The following is a 16,257-nucleotide window of genomic DNA, read 5'->3' on the forward strand; positions in this document are numbered from 1 at the left end:
CCTGTTGTTTAAACACTTTTGGCCAAAGAACAGGGTGAGCTCCAGGTGTGGTTTCCCAGAGCTGTCATGAGCACCCTTAATGCAAAGTCTCCCCCAACATCTCAACTTCAACTCCAGGTACTAGACTGGGGTTAGGGAAAGCCAGTCTCAGGAGTTGAGATATGAAGGAATGAGCCAAGTGATGATCAGGGCATTCCAAGAGAGAGGCAGGAGTGAACTTGGTAAGTCTAGTGTAGGTCCGTGAGTGCAGGAAGGGAGGGGATTGCATGGAAAATGTCCTGGACCACATCCTCAGTCCTCAAGAAGGCTCCTTGGTGCTGCTCTCCTAGCCTGCTCTTACCCACCTCTGACCCCAGCTGTAGAGGGGAAGCTTCTCTAGCTTCTGTGGCAGGAGCCTCAGCAGCTGGTAGTGGGGAGAGAGTAGGAGTGTCTGTCATCCTGGTTTGGGGATTCTGGTGCTCAGTGGCAGTTTAGTGGATCACCTGCTCTTTAAAATGGTTGAGTGGAGCCATGAGCCCTTAGAGCTAAGTCCCCGCATGGCTGGTCCCCATGGAGGTACCTTACCTCACTCAGAGGCCCACCTCCATCCCTTCCCCACTTTAAGCTGGCATGGTAGTCTCTCCCTTCTAAGAGGAAAATGTGGCTGCCCAGGGCCATGGGATCATGGGGGCAGGGGGAAGAAGGACCCGAGGGGCCCCATTCTGCCTCAGCAGGCATCTCTTACAGCTTTGGAAGGGGCTGAAAGCCCTATACCGGGAAGCTCAGCACTCAAATCACAGAGTTCCCAGCAGGCTCTGCTCCTCCGTGCCACCCTGCCCACTCCAGTCCTCCTCTAAGCCCAGATATACAGGCCAAACAATGGGAAATGGCTCAGTTCCACATTTAACACACAGAGCATTTGTTGCCTGCTGTTTGCCTGTTGGCACGCCAAGGAAGCTGTTGCTTAATTTAAAATGTCCATTAGCTTCCTCCAACTGGACAGTTACTCCAACGAATTTATGCCGTGGCAGGTTTACGCTTGGCCCTGCTCTGTTTGTCCCCTTAGAAGGTGTGCCTAGGGCAGTGGGCACCCTCGGGTGTCTTGCCTGAGAGTGTGTTCCCTCTGTACGGGGGAATTAGATTCCCAAGGCCCCCCCTTGGCCAGAGTCCTTCAGGAGCCTTTGGCCACTGCCCATGGGAAGCCCACAGTCGGGGAGGTAGGGGGAGGGAGAGCGACCCCGTGGGGGAGGGGTGTCTTTTTACATTTCCAGGGGAGGAAACCCCATTTCCCTCCTACCCTCAGGCTCTTGGGGAGCCTTGCCAGGCATCTGACAGGAAAGGACCTTTTGTTCTGAGCTTGTAAGAAGTCTGAGCTGGACTTGTTATCTACCCACAGCATTTCCTGGACAGGGGGCTGTAGTAGAGGCTGGCCCCCAGCTTTGGCCTTGGCATCCTCCTCTCCCGCTCTGGGGACAGGGGAGGCTGCCGCTGGCAAGGTCTAGGCCTTCATCAGCGGCGGGGCTGGCGACAACGGGTATCTATTCTTTGCTTGGGGGGTGGGCAGTCAGTCCCAGACAAAGCTCCCTGACAAAAGGGAGCAAAAATGTCACCTTTGTGTGTGTGTGTGTGTGTTGGGGGTGCTGGTACTGGGGAAGGAGTGAGCCCAGCCACCCGGTCCAGTCACCTCTCGCTCGGCCGGGAGGGAGGCGGCGCGTCCCCCAAGGGCTGCAGGAGCCGCGGCGTGCGCCCAGGCCCGGGCCGTGTGTGACACCTAGTGGCCACCTGAGCGCGGGGCGGGGCGCGGGGAAGGGGAGGAAGCGGGGAGGAGGAGGGCGTGGAAGGAATCAGGAAGCGCGGAGCCCAGGCCGAGGCCCGGCGGCGGCTCTCCCGGCGGCAGCCCCTCCCCTCGGCGCCGGGCTCCGTCCCCGTCCCGGGTCCGGTTCCCGGTTCCCGCCCCCCTCCCCCGCAGCGCCCGCGGCCTCCGCGTCAGGCCTGGGCAAGAGGTCCCCACACGTGGGCCGCAGCCCCCTGCACCCCTGCACGCGGCCCGGGTCGCGAGCCCCGGATCTCGAAGGTTACCCGAGCTCGGGTCCAGAAGGCCGGGGTCGCGGTGGGCGCGCTGCGGCCCCCGGGGCGCGGCGTCAAGGTTTGGGCCCGGGCAGCGCAGGGCCGCGTCCCGAGCGCCGCGCACTAGCGGGGGCACTTCCGGCGCCCTGGGCGTGACCCGCGCCGCCCCGCCCCACGCCGCCCCCGCGGCCGCCGCCCGTCGTCATGGCGACGCCGTAGCTTCCGCGCCGGGGGCGGGGGGCGGGGTGCGGGCGGCGGGCGGAACCCGCCGAGCGGCCGGGGCGCGGCGCGGGGAGCTCGCCGGCCGGGGCGCCGTGTGGTGCTGCGCGGCGGGGACCAGCTCCGGGCCCGGCGCCCGGCCAGGTAGGCGCCCGGCGGGTGGGTGCGAGCCGAGCCCCCGCGCGAAGCCGGGGCGGCGCCCAGGTGTGCGGCAGCGGGACGCCCCCCCACCCCCCGCAGGCTCCGGCCTCCGCGCCCCCCGCACCTCACCTGCTCCCAGCCCCCCGGAGCCGGTCGGGACCGGCGAGAGCGGGCCGTGCGCCCCGCGGGAGCTGTCGGCCTCCGCGCCACTGCGGAAGTTAGGTCGGAGCGCCAGGTGACCTCACCTGTTCTAGAAACTCGGGAGGGCAGACGTGGACCCGCCAGCGTTTGCTACGACTGTTATGTTGACACCTGAAACCGAGACCCGCCGGACTGCTTTGCTGGTTCTCTCCTGAGCCTCGCCTCTCTTCCTTTGGGGTTGAAAAGTATCTAGCTGGGAGCACCTAGTTCTGGAACCTCCGCAGCTTCCTGTGTGAGGGGAGGAGTGTCTCGTTTGGGAAACCCTGGCTCGCCGGCTCGGCCCTGCGGGGCCCTGAGCTGTGAGTACAGGGGTGCAGAACTGAGCGGAGGGAGGGGCCCGCTGCTGCCCTTGACACCCAGGTGATGGCAGGGCCACCCCCCCCCCCCCACGCCTGCTCTTTCCCCCAGGGCGTCACAGGGAGAGGGATCCCTCTGGACCCTACCCCCAGCCTTTCTCTTTGAGATTGTCCCTCTCCTCTCATTATCCCTAACTTGCCAGTCTTTCAGGGATTTCTAAGTCTCATTAAATGAAGCTCCATCTCAGGACATCTGGATTCTTTAACTCTGTTTTTATACCAAATGAAGAAATCCCACCTTCTCACAGGTACCTTGATTTCTCTTGTGAAATTGGATTTGAGGCAGAAAAATACAGAATGAAAACTTGTAAATGCCAAGGTGAGACCCACAGAGAGAAAGGGTGCGGCAACCTCCCCCCACCTCCGTGCGGGAGGAGGCAGCCGGAAGCCGGGAGGTGGAGCCACCCCTGCCTGCCCCACCTTGCCCTGGCCCTGGCCCTGGCCCTGGCCACCTTTTCTTGGCTGGCAGAGCTTGGCTTCTCTAATATGGAGTGGCACAGCAACACCAGAAGGCATGGGTGAAGGAATCCACCCCAGATCCAGGGTGGGGGACGGGAGCAGATAGAAGAGGAGTGTGGATTTATGAGAGGTGGTAGGGCTGTCTGCTGCCATCTGGCTCTCTGTGGCCCCAAACCTCTTATGTTAACAACTTTGGTTGTGCAACTCTTCCCAAAGTTTTGTTTTTATTAGATTGTTATCTGAATGCCAACCATGTGACGGGCACTTTGCTAGGCACCAGTACATATTTATCCCACTTAATTTTTGCTGGGCCAGTGAGTAAATCAGGTGAGACTCAATATCCCCTATGTTGTGGATGAGGAAGCAGGCTCAGGGAGGGGACTTGGCTTGTCCAGGAGCACAGAGTCATAAACAGTGGGACTGGCTTTAACATCACATCTGCTTGACCAGAGCTGCATTCATGGGTCCTAGGCACTTTTGCCTTGCTGGGACCCTTCTTCCATTAAAAATAGTAACAGGGATCCCTGGGTGGCGCAGTGGTTTGGCGCCTGCCTTTGGCCCAGGGTGCGATCCTGGAGACCCGGGATCGAGTCCCACGTCGGGCTCCCGGTGCATGGAACCTGCTTCTCCCTCTGCCTGTGTCTCTGCCTCTCTCTCTCTCTCTCTCTGTGACTATCATAAATTAAAAAAAAAAAAAAAAAATAGTAACAGTAAAACAAACAAACACCCTATATTTTACAACTGTGTTGGTATAAAGACAAATGTAATCCAAGCTGGATTAAAAATTAGAACGTTTTCTTCAATGCTAAATTTGTTTTTCCTCCTGACTTTGGTAGAAATCATAACATTTTTTTGTGGGTCCCTACAAGTTTTGGGAGCCCTGGCACCAAGCCCGCTGTACTTAATGGAGAACCAGGCCCAGTGTCTAACTTCAAGCTTTGCTTTCTTCCTGCAGGCTAATTGGAGCTCTGCCTGACAGCTCAACCTTCATTTTGCCTTCTCTTCCATCACATTCTAGGACATTCTAGGGCAATTGAGTTGTTCCCTCCTCCCCCACTCACTCATCAAGAAAAGCTCTAACCTCCGTCCCCAATATAATCTTCTCTAACCCAATTAGAACCCTGCTGTGGACAAGGAGGGCTGTGGCCAGGCCAGGCTGCCAGCCTCCAGGCTCTAGGACACAGTCAATGTCTGGTCCCCATAATGAGATTAGGCCTCGTGGCCTTTTAATGGAACTGTGGGCTGGGGGAGAAACAGTGATTCTCAGCACGTTCAGGCCCTGCGGGTAGCTCCTGTCCCTGTTTGATTGCATTAAGTGGAACCTGACTGCAAGTGTGTGGGAGGGGAGGGGGTGACTGTCTCAGCCCAAAGTTCCAGAAGCTGCCAGAACTGTCACCCCCATCCTGTGCTCTGACAGCAAGGAGGGTGGCTGGGTAGGGGACTATTAGGGCCTCCTCTGCTTCCAAGACTCGGGTCTGTGAGGCAGAGGAGGCCTTTGGGGTGGAGAGTGGCTGCTTCCAGGCCTGATGCTGCTGCCCATGCTTCTGCTTTGGGAACAAAGGAGGTGTAAGGACTGCCAGCATTCTGGAGGGACAGCCCAATTGGGAAGGAAGAGAGAGTCTTGTCACTGTCTGGATGAACCCAAGAGCATGATTCCAAGGCATCTGCTTAGTAGGGAGTGACTCTCAACTGACTTCAAGGTTTGCACATGTTCGATCTGTTTTGTGGGCAGGTCAGATTCCAGCCAGAGTCCCTGTAATGTGCTCTCTCTCCAGCATTGGAAGCAGGCCTTCCTTTGCACAAAGAGAGGTTGCCAATGATGTTGAATGGAATAAGGAATGGGGGAATGCCATTGTTGAAGGAATCTTTCTGCTCATGTTCTGTAAACCACTGAACACTCACTACTTCATCTTTTTTGTGAATCTGGATTTTTCCCCCTTGGAGCTTATTGACTATGAGGTCACCTGTAGGCAAGGCACAGGCCTGCCTGAGGCAGGATGGTCTTGCTTGGTGTGAGCTTTGAGCATCCCTCTTACTTGGACTTAAATCACCTTCACATTGGGAGGGGGAGTGGGGGAGACAGCTTGGGCCTCTGAAGTTCCACAGGTTAATCTTTATGGCTTTCTCCTGGATGCCTAGTTCCCCAGACAGATGGGGCAGGAGCGCTGCCTTTGGAGCCTCTGTGAAAAGCTCACTGATCAGTTGGTTCAGCCTCCTGCGTCCCCTTCTCTCTCTCTCTTTTTAAAAATATTTTATTTAATTTTTCATGAGAGACACAGAAAGAGGCAGAGACACAGGCAGAGGGAGAAGCAGGCTCCATGCAGGGAGCCTGATGTGGGACTTGATCCTGGGAGTTCGGGATCACGCCCTGAGCCGAAGACAGACACTCAACCACTGAGCCATCCAGGTGTCCCATCCCCTTCTCTCTTAACTACCGGTTTCCGTCCTGCCTCTTTTTCCCCCAGGAGAGCCCACAGGGGACACCAGTACTTGATGGGCTTAAACTGCCTTAGGAGCCTGGTTTCCTGAGGGGTGAGGGACATGGGAGGACTGGCATGGGACAGGGAGGGACCCATTGGAGCTCTGCTTCAGAGTGATCATCTTTGGCAAATGCCTATTCAGATACATCCTTGATTGACTTCAGTATTTGGAAAGCAAGACAGCCCACCCTGGATGCGGGGCAAAGCCACACCCCTGCCAGACAACTACTGCTGGGGTTGCGCCACTTCAATGTATAAAAGTAGGGGGACACAGTCTTCAGTGTGTATGGTGGAAAGGGCCATTGGAGCCTGAGTTGAACTCGTGGCTTGAATTCCTGCTACTCTTTAAAAAAAAAATCTTGTGTCTGCTCTGTAACTTGTCTGCAAGCTCCTTGAAGGCAGGGATCATGGCTTATCCAGTATCTGGCGTATTGCCAGCATACAAAGGGTGCTTCATGAACAAATCATTGAGCAGCTATTTGCGGCTGATAATTTGGGGCATGTCATCTATCCTCTTTAAGCCCCCATTTCCTCACCCATTAAACTGAGCCAGTACTCCTGTTACCACAGTGGTATCGCGAAGGTTACAGGAGAGAATGCCGAGTATGGAGTCGGGGCTTGCAGGCAGCCCGCCGTGAGGCCCCTGTCCTCCCAACACACGCAGGCAGGCCTCTCCACTTCAGCAGGTGGGGTGCAAAGAGCACGAGGGGCCTGACTTCCTGGGGGCACTCAGGGTGTGAATTTACAGTGCAGAACGTTCAAGCCCCCCATTTAGTCCTTTCACTACTCCAATGTGTGTTTTCTTTTCAGGACCACCAACCACTCCTCCAGTTCTCAGAGGACACCGACCAGGTGTTCTGCAAGTGAACTCAGTCCTGACGCTGTTTATCTGGAGACAGCGTCAGATCTCACAGGTTATGGGCTCAGTCCCACAAGACTGCCCCCCACTAAAGATGCCAGTTGCACATCCAGGTTGGCACCAGTGCTTCTGACCCACCTGCTGTAGATAGGAAGTTCCCATGGCCCTCTCCTCAGGTTCAACTAATTTGCTAGAGCAGCTCACAGAACTCAGTGAAGCATTTTACTTATTAGATTTATTATAAAAAGATATGACTTAGGACCCGCCAGATGAAGAGGAGCGGAGGGGAGGGTGAGGTCTGGAAGGGTCCTGAGTGCAGGAGCTTCTATCCCCGGGGACTGGGGGAGCTGTCTTTCCCTAGAAGCTCCTTTTGGATTTTAATGGAGGCTTGGTTGCTTAGAGGTGGTTGATTAGATCATTGGCCATTGGTGATTGAACTCAAATCTCCAGCACCTCTCTCCTGGGGGGGGGGTAGTTGATGGGTGGAACTAAGGATTCTAGGCTTCAGTCACGTGGTTGGTTCCCCTGGCAACCAGCCCCCATCCCCAGGTTATCTAAAGGCTCAGTAACTTAACAAAAGACTGCTTTATGGCCTTCTTAGGAAATTCCAAGGGTTTTAGGAGCTCCATCTTATATACTTCTTGTAAGTCACAACCCACAGCTCTGAGGAGAACCTTGCTCTGATCTCTGCCTGTCTCAGTAGGAGGCTGGCTGGCCTAGCCGCAGAGTGGCTCTGAGATCCAAGAGCTCCCACTGCTGTCCTTGGTTATTCTGTGTGGCAGGTGGACCCGCGGCAGAGCACGTTCCTTCTGCTCTTTCTAATTCGGAGCTAATCAGGTTCCGACCGCGCCCCAGGGCTATATGAATCTAATAAAGGGGAGGAGGGCGGAGAACAAGTGACCCGAGGACAGCATCTGTTCCTGTTAGAGTCTGTGCAAGGGAATAGATCCTGAGGAGGCCCTAGAGGAGCAGGACGCATCCCGGCCTGGCACCAGCTCACAGGGCCCGTGAGCAGAGAGGCACAGGCGAGCCTAACGGGGGGCAGGACGCCACCGGGTAAGTCAGCTGCAGGCCAGTCTCGGAGGGGCAGAGGTGAGCGAAATGCCCATTTCAGGTTGTGGGCAGATGGATGGAGGGGAGGGTGAGTGGAGGAGGTGGAGGAGGGGCGAGTGGTGGGGAGCAGGGAGGCGCGGGGAGTGTGAGGCAGAGGGTGTTGTGAGGGCTGGGAAGTGGGAAGCGAGGGTATCCTCTGAGTGTGTTTGGTGAGAAAACCCGTGGCCACAGATGGAAAGGGAGTCAGCATCATGTTACAGGATTGGCTTTTCACCAGCAGGTAGCGGCCCTTTCATGCAGGGTAGGGCCTCAGGATTGGGGATCTGGCTTGTCCCTGGCAGGTCTGGCATGTTGAAGGGGGTACAGAGATTGGGGTAGAAGCTCCATGCCCTGGCTGGGGTGGTGGTGATGAAGAGGGTCAGGAGGGAAGTGATGGCGGGGTGGGGGGGGGGAGGAGGGGGGGAATCCCCTCGGACTCCTTGACCTGTCTCCACTGACATTTGCACAGTTGTCAGGGCCAGGCCCAGGAAGGAGCCACACTGGTCACCTGCCTGGTCAGGAGGGGACTTGGTAGCAATGGGTAGGTGAGTTGACTTTGAATGTGCTGAGTTTGAAGTGTTTGTGGGATGTAGGTAGAGAACACAGTGGGTAGTTAGAAACAGGGTTTGTATTTGGGGAAGAGATTGGAACCGGGCCTAGATTTACCTGTGAAAGGTGACAGATACAGAGACAAGAGTTTCAGAAATGAGGGTTCATAGTCTGCCAGGCCTTCTGGAGACAGATGTGCCTCCCTGCCATGGGAGTGTGTTCGGAAGATGATTTGATAAAATGTCAAAAAAGTAAAAGAGAATGTAGGCTTGCTGCAGGGTTCCGTTTCTCCGGTTAGGAATTAGACACACGTGCAGAGATGGCCACATAGTATGGTTCATTTAGCGAAAAACTGGAAGCTAGCTAAATGTTGAACAACAGGGATCGGGCCTTGGTTACAGCATGGAACAGCAGTACAGAAGAATCCTGTGATGTCATGCAAACGATGGCGTAGGTGGATATTGGACATGAAAAGATACGCATGACCTACTGGGAAGTTAAACAGGTCATACCGATTCTGTTTCTATAAAATACTGTATGTGTTTCTAGAAAAAAGGGATGTAAGGACACATGTGAAAATACTAATTACTTGGAATTTTTACCTTTTTTTGCTAATCTGCATTTTACTGTAGGTAGTGTGTATTAGTAACACTCCCCACTGCCCCTGCCTTTTTTTCATGGTGAAGTTGCCAACACTTGTCGGGTATGGCAGAGAGAACCGGGAGGTAAAAGGAGTCCCTCCCCGCCGCCCACCAACCAGACACGAGTTCTTGTGCGGCAAGGGGTAGAGAGCGAGCTCCCGCTGGCTGTTAGCGGGGCCCAGAAGCCTGTTGGGCCACGGCTCTGCTCAGCTGTCCTCCTCTGGGATGTTCCCAGTGCTTCTAGGAGAGGCCGGGACGCTGGGGAGGGGAGAGCACCTTTCTGTGGGCACAGGATGCCCAGCACCAGGGTGAGGGGGGTGGAAGTCATCTTCGTTCGTTCGTGCCCCAGTGCCTCTGCCTCCTGGGCGTAGGGGCCAGGGCTGGGCTCTGGGTCAGGAGAACCCACTGGCTCTGGGTGAAGAGCTGGCACGAGGGCCATCCTGACCCTGGGGGAGGCGAACATGGGGGGGACTGCACAGAGGAGCCAGGAAACAGGCTCACCGCACACACACACAGCGCCCTGAGCAGGGCTTTCCCACCTCCCTGAACTGCCTTTGTCCTTCGCAGGGGACCAGACCCCCTGCTTCCTGCCCCGACAGCATTGCGGGGAGTGAAGTGAAACGCAGGAAACATGCCAGGAGCCTTGAGTGGCCGGTTGTTGGCCCTTGTAGGTTTCTGGTGCCTTTAGGTTTGGAGAGCTCACCTGAGCCGTGCAGCCCTAAGGGGGGGCAGCAGGGGGAGCAGGCTGCTTGGCTGCTCCTGTTCCCCACTCCTGCAGGCCTGCAGGCAAGCGGGTCACAGCACATCTCTCCTGCAAGCACCTGCTGTGGGGGCCGAGCCCAGGCCCACAGGGAGGGCAGGGATTATCTCAGGCTGCAGCAGGCATGCTGGCTGTGGGGGGCTGGGGTGGGGGGTCGGCTTTCTCCTCCCTGGATGTACTCATGACCCCCCCCCCCCCCCCTGACAGACCCTGGTCCTTCAAGGGGTTTTCTCACTTCTCTGTACCTCATTTGTGAAGCCCCCCTGAGAAGACCCAGGGCCTCGTCAAACAATATAAAGCCCAGGTGCAGGGCCCCCTGCCCCCCCCCCCGAATTTGGAGGGCCTTCACTTGCACCCTCATTGCATCTCACAGCCAGGCATCTGGCCTGTCTCTGGGGGAAGTGGGGCACCCCTGCCCAGCCACCCTTGAGACTGGAGATACCGAGCTTTAGCGTGGGGCGGCCCTGGGGGCAGGTGGGAGGAGGGGGCTGCCCATTGGCCTCAGAGGCCAGGGGTGTGCCTGTGGGGTGCCAGCTGCTCTGAGCTCTCCTGTCTCTCCTGCAGCAGCTGCTCAGCATGGAGAGCCGGGCCGGCGTGGCGGCCACCCCCGGAGCGCTGCCTTACTACGTGGCGCTCTCCCAGCTGCTGGGCCTGACGGTGGTGGCCATGACCGGTGCGTGGCTCGGCCTGTACAGGGGCGGCATCGCCTGGGAGGGCGCCCTGCAGTTTAACGTACATCCGCTCTGCATGGTTATAGGCCTGATCTTCCTGCAGGGAGATGGTGAGTCCCGCTGCCTGCACTTCTGGAGCCGCTCCTGGGGGAGGCCGTTTGCAGACATCGCTCAGCCCTGAGGTCTCCTGTAATTGGGCACATTTCAGATTCCAGAAAAGACATGAAGGAAGCTAGCTTGGAGCCTGGGGATCCCAGGCATCCAAATCCAGGGGCTTGGGGTTGGTGGGTAGCAACTCCTTTCCTACTTACCCTGGCTCTTTCGACAAGGAGCGTCCAAGGGTGTGCGCGCTGCTTAGAGCAGGCAGCCCAGGGGCTGGGCCTTGAGCTGAAATTGGGAGAAAGAGGGTGACTGTGTGTGTGTGCATGTTGGGGGGATACTGGCTGTGGCCAAACTAAAGCTCTCTGGGGTGGGAGTGAGGCCATGTTTAGCTCCCACCCTGCCTTCTGTGGCCTTCTCTGGTAACAAGAAATCCAAATCTGGATCTATTTGACCCATTCTTCCTAGAGGAGGTCCTGGTGACAGCCCCTCCTTCAGCAGCAGAATCCTCAGAGGCATTCCCCATGCCGCCTGGCCCTGTCCCGCTCAGCCGAATGAGGGGGTTAGCTTGGGAACCAGGGGCCCCCCAACTAGGGAGCCTGCTTGCTACAGGTAGTTAATGTCTGCTCAGGCTTCCATACTGGACTATTTGAGAATCATCATAGCTAAGAGGTGACCTCAGAAGCTTGGTGGGCCCTCATTGTGACCGCATGATGAACTTACAACACAGCCTGGAGTACACAGGACACTTGACCAGGAAGTGGAGGTGGCGGCTGGGGGAGTGCTAAGGCACACGGACCAGACCCGAGGGCCCCTGCTGGGCCCCTGCTGGGCCCCTGCTGGGCTCCCGGGAGCCTTGTTTAATGTGACAAGCCCTTAATTTAGATCGCCCTTCCTAGCCAAGGCATGTCTCCTTGGTGCCAGCAGCACGCAGGCCTGACGTTCCTTTTCTCCCCATAAGCCCTGCTGGTTTACCGTGTCTTCAGGAATGAGGCCAAACGCACAACCAAAGTCTTGCACGGGCTGCTGCATGTCCTCGCGCTCATCATCGCCCTCGTGGGTGAGTTCCGGGGCACGGCTTTTCCTTTCCTCTCCCTCTGGTTCTGACCTGGGGGAAGAGGCTGCGGGACAGGTCTGGTCTCTCTTCCAGGTCTGCTGTAGCCCCCTCCCCATCCCCTTCCCCCTGCTGGCGTCCCCTGCCGGGACACTGGGTGCTGGCAGCCATCAAGCTGGGACCAGATCCCAGAAGTCCCAGCTAGTGGGGTTTCCCTTGGGTCACCTCACCCGCTCCCCGCCCCACAGCCCTGTCCTCACATGGCCCCTTACTGTGCTCCAGGCTTGGTGGCGGTGTTCGACTACCACCGGCAGAAGGGCTACGCTGACCTGTACAGCCTGCACAGCTGGTGTGGCATCCTCGTGTTTGTCCTCTACTTCATGCAGGTGAGTCCTTCAGCCCCACAACGATGCGATGCGGGGAGGCCGGGGCGGGGACATGAGTGCCACCAGGGGGCCCATTTTCCAAGGCATGTGCCTGAAAGTGAAAAAGGTGCTTTAGCACAGTTGGATGCTGCTTTCAGATTCTGAGATGGGTGCCAAAGCCAGGATCACAGGTGAGGGGGCCTCAGACCCAGGTGCCTTCCAGCTGACCCCGCGCATGTGTTTGGCCTCTGGCCCAGGCTGCCGAGCAAGCGTACAGGCCCGGTGAACTGAGAGCAGGCCTGGAGCGCCCTGCCGGGGCCAGGACCTTTCCTGTGGGTGCTTACTGCTTCCTCACCCTTGCTCCCGGGACTGAGGAAGCCAAGTGGGTGGATGGAGGACTTCCCAGACAGCGTGTGGACACGACTTACCCGGGGTGGCCTCGGGGTGGCTGGGCGGGGGGCCAGCTCAGTCCCCAGCACCACCGCCTTTCCTTGCAGTGGCTCGTGGGCTTCAGCTTCTTCCTGTTCCCTGGAGCTTCGTTCTCGCTGCGGAGCCGCTACCGCCCCCAGCACGTCTTCTTTGGCGCCACCATCTTCGTCCTGTCTTTGGGCACAGCCCTGCTGGGCCTGAAGGAGGCGCTGCTTTTTAAACTTGGGTGAGTGTCCTGTGTCTCCAGGGCCAGCAGAGATGGAGCCCTGCCCTCTGCTTCCCCAGACCTCTGCCTTCTGGGCCAGCTCTTGGTGGACTTAGTGGAGTGGTGGTTCTCCTCTCTGGGGGGCCCGGGGAGGCCGGGTGGGAACACCCTCCATCTTTCTGTCCTGGGTGCAAATGGCATTGGGCCTGACAGTGACCCTTTGGGTGGCTTCTCCCTTCCGCCCTAACCCTGCAGGGCCAAGTACAGCACGTTTGAGGCTGAGGGTGTCCTGGCCAACGTGCTGGGCTTGCTGCTGGCCAGCTTTGGTGTGACTGTGCTCTACATTTTGACTCGCGCTGACTGGAAGCGGCCACCCCAGGCGGAAGAACAGGCTCTCTCCATGGACTTCAAGACACTGACGGAAGGCGACAGCCCCAGCTCCCAGTGATGGCCTGCCCTTGCCCCACCACAGGGAGGGCCTGGCTGGGGCTGGCCTCCTCAGTTCTGGGGGTTTGGATAGGCTTCTTTCCCACGCCCCGTCGAGGCTGCCCATAGGACCAGCGGTTCCTGGGGAGGGCTCGGCAGGGTGGGTAGGGAGTGTGGGGGCTGCTTTCCTGGGAACTTTGAGGTCTGACTTCTGGGGTGAAGGACTTGGCTTCCTCTGCTTTCCCTCCTTGCTGCTGCTTTAGAGTCCTGTCAGTCATCCACCAACCCCTGCCCCTGTGTCACCATCACCCGCCCCCCCCCCCAAATCGAGAAGCTCTGGGTAGGGTTTTGGGTGGTCAGTCCTGATTACAAAAGCACAGATCCCTAAAGGCGTAGAGTGGCTCTCCTCTTGAAGCAGCGGATGCTGGGCCGCGTCCAGGGGCTGCAAAGAGCACAAAGCTGTGGGAGAAACTGGACCTTAGTGACAGGCCTGGCGAGGCCAAGACTTGCTTTGTGTAACACTGAATGCAAAGCAGGAGTCTCGCTAGTCTGAATAACACGTGGTGAGAATGGGTCTAAGCTTTGGCAGCCGAGCAAGTGATATTATGTATAAAATATGTTGGTGTTCAGGGCAGGGTTCCCCCGGAGAGGGGAGGGACGGGCCCCTGGGAAGCTGTGGAGATGTGGCTTTGGCCCCGTCTGCGCTTTGCCTTCCCTTTCTTCAGTCCTCAGCCCCGGGACGACTCTACTGGGAGGGGGATGGGCCACAGGTCTGAGACAAACTGTACTTGGCGCTGAGGGCGACAGGGGAGGGCGGAGATGGCCCCCTGGGTGGTGGGTGGGCTGTCCTGCAGCTACTCCCGCAGGGTCCCCACCCTCACCAGCTGGCTTAGGCGCTGCTCTGGCTCTGCCCTGAGGCCAAGGGCACGGATCTTTTTTTTTTTTTTTTTTAAACAGAAGGCTGCTGCTGTAGTCTTATTCCCGCTCAGCGGGGAAGGCAAGGCTGCCTGCTCGTGTTCTGGAGGAAAGCCTCATCCCTTTACCTGGGCCCATTTTGCAGGAAGTTGGGACTGAGTTGGAATCGGGTTAATCCCCCAGCTGCATAAGCAGGCTGTGCTGCCTCCTGAGTCACTCTTTGGCTTCAGTCTCGAAGTAACAGTAACGTGATTAGAGCATTGACCTTGTGCTTCTTGGACTTGGTGAATGCTCTCTTCTTGTTTTCCGGGCTTTGAGGAACATGACCCAGTTTGAGACAGACACAGTTTACTGACATGAAGAAATGAATGAGATTTCCAAACCTGACTACTGTTCCTTTGACAGTTGCCTTTTTCTCACTCAGTGCTGCCTTAGAGAATGGGGCTGGCCTCCTCCAATCCTCCAATTCTCAGATTTCTAACTCTCGACTTTGGCCTTGGGCCCTGCCTCCGGCTGCTGCCACTTCTCTGAGCAGGTGGCTGGGGTCCGGAGCTCCCCCCCTCCCCCGCAGGGCTGCCCAGTCCCCTCTGAGCCTCTCCCCACCTCCCCCACCTCCGCTGCAGCTTGCCTGGACAGACTGGGTGTTCGCCTGGTTACACCGTGCTCTCTGCCAGGGCCTGGCTCACGCTGTATAGCCAGATAGTTACACGTGGAGAAACGCCCCCTTGGACGAACTACCAAAGTACAATTGTGTGTCTCCCTTGCCAGATGCCACATAGAGAAACGGAACCTTAGATTTGTAGTCAAAATCTGTAAACTGGCCGGCTTGCCGAAGCGTATGTTGGATGATTCAGGAAGCCCCCTGCAAGCTGATGCATGGTGGTTTATTTTACTTTGCCTGTGGCCAGTCTTCTGTGAAGTACAATGTAGCATTGGTGTAACAGATGATTCAATAAATGTCTACAGCAGATCTCTGACTTGTCTTCATTTGCTGTGACAAAAAAAGAGAGGCCTGTGCTTCTAGTGGAGTCAGATACATGAAGTTAGTCTTACTAGGCTCAACAGAAATTGAACGTCCCCCCGCTGGGCACAGAAGGTAAAGTGATTAAAGATATCTGTCATGGCACAGGCTCTGAAATGGCCCAGGGGCTGTTCAGTGTCTGACCCCAGTGTGGGAGGCACTCCCTTAGGGTTAGAGAAACCCTTTCCTCAGCCCAGAGAGAGTGGCCTGGAGGGTGCACCCCGATAAGGGCCTTGGCAAGAAGTTCTCCCCAGTATTCTGTTCACTTTTTACTTTTTGAAAATCTGTCTCTTAATTCCTTAAGAAGAGGAGCAAAGCTTTGAGAACAAGCTGAGATTCCACTTGAGAACAATCCCTAAGGCTCAGGCAGGAGGTGTGTTTATGGTGATCTCACGACAGGATGCTCTGTGTGCTCCAGAAAAGCATCATCACTTAAAATACTATTTAAAGGAATCCTATAGCAAGTCCTCTGGTAAGTAATCCTTGGGTAACATGAATCCTTCCTGACATTTATTTTATTCTCTGTCCTTTAAAAAAGATTTTATTTATTCATGAGAGACAGAGAGAGAGAGGCAGAGACATAGGCAGAGAGAGAAGCAGCCTCCCTGCGGGGAGCCCAATGCAGGACTTGATCCCAGGACCCTGGGATCATGACCTGAGCCAAGGCAGCGGCTCAACCATTGAGCCACCCAAGTGCCTCCTATTCTCCATATTTTTGAGAGGTCTTTGCTTTCTGCATCCATGTTCTTTCTCCTGAATGAAGCTTCTGCCTGAACCTTCATTGGCTTAAAAGCTTGCAAAGCACACGACTTCATATGTGTCACAAGCCGCTGGCTCAGTCAAGGTCACAGCTGGCTCTCAGAATGAGGACAGAATCACCTTGACCCTGTTAGCGTCCCATCTCACTTCCGACTCTTGTGCTTGCCTCTGCATCAAGGGTCTCCTAAGTTTGTAAATATTCAAAAGATCCCAGCCATGAAAGTGGTGCCTCTTCTCCCTGCAGATGGACCTCTTGCCTCCTTTACCTGCTCAGGATGCCCCTCACCTTAACTGGGTTTGGAACCCCTTGAGGTCTCAAAGTTTTCAAACCAGGAGGTTTTCTATGAACCAGTAGGTGGTTCATTCAAGAGTCTTCTCCTTTCTTTTCTGAAGGTAACTCTGGCATCCAGGCTGGGATGACTGTGTGCCTGGTTTTCCTGCTTTTCCAGCTTTGGCTGTTTGGGGGAAATGGATGTATTGACACAATAGGGATGTTTGTTCAGCACACAC

The 16,257-nt window shown here is 56.5% G+C and overlaps 1 protein-coding gene across 4 annotated transcripts; it reads left to right on the plus strand.

The window, feature by feature from the left end:
• Positions 1-2,292: 2,292 nt before the first annotated feature.
• CYB561 (cytochrome b561) lies at positions 2,293-14,937 on the plus strand. Of its 4 annotated transcripts, XM_077853879.1 has the most exons (7): positions 6,736-6,874; positions 7,689-7,817; positions 10,368-10,584; positions 11,535-11,633; positions 11,910-12,013; positions 12,490-12,647; positions 12,882-14,937. In XM_077853879.1, exons 3-7 carry the CDS (start codon positions 10,380-10,382, stop codon positions 13,072-13,074), a joined length of 759 nt encoding a protein of 252 aa, XP_077710005.1. In that variant the 5' UTR covers positions 6,736-6,874; positions 7,689-7,817; positions 10,368-10,379; the 3' UTR covers positions 13,075-14,937. The 4 variants fall into 4 exon arrangements, with proteins under 4 accessions (XP_077710007.1, XP_077710006.1, XP_077710005.1 ...); XM_077853881.1 differs by lacking the exons at positions 6,736-6,874; positions 7,689-7,817 and adding an exon at positions 2,293-2,409; XM_077853880.1 differs by lacking the exons at positions 6,736-6,874; positions 7,689-7,817 and adding an exon at positions 2,295-2,409 and having other exon boundaries at positions 10,371-10,584.
• Positions 14,938-16,257: the final 1,320 nt, after the last annotated feature.

The sequence above is a fragment of the Canis aureus genome, chromosome 16 (genome assembly GCF_053574225.1).
Source record: "Canis aureus isolate CA01 chromosome 16, VMU_Caureus_v.1.0, whole genome shotgun sequence".
Lineage (NCBI taxonomy): Eukaryota > Metazoa > Chordata > Mammalia > Carnivora > Canidae > Canis > Canis aureus.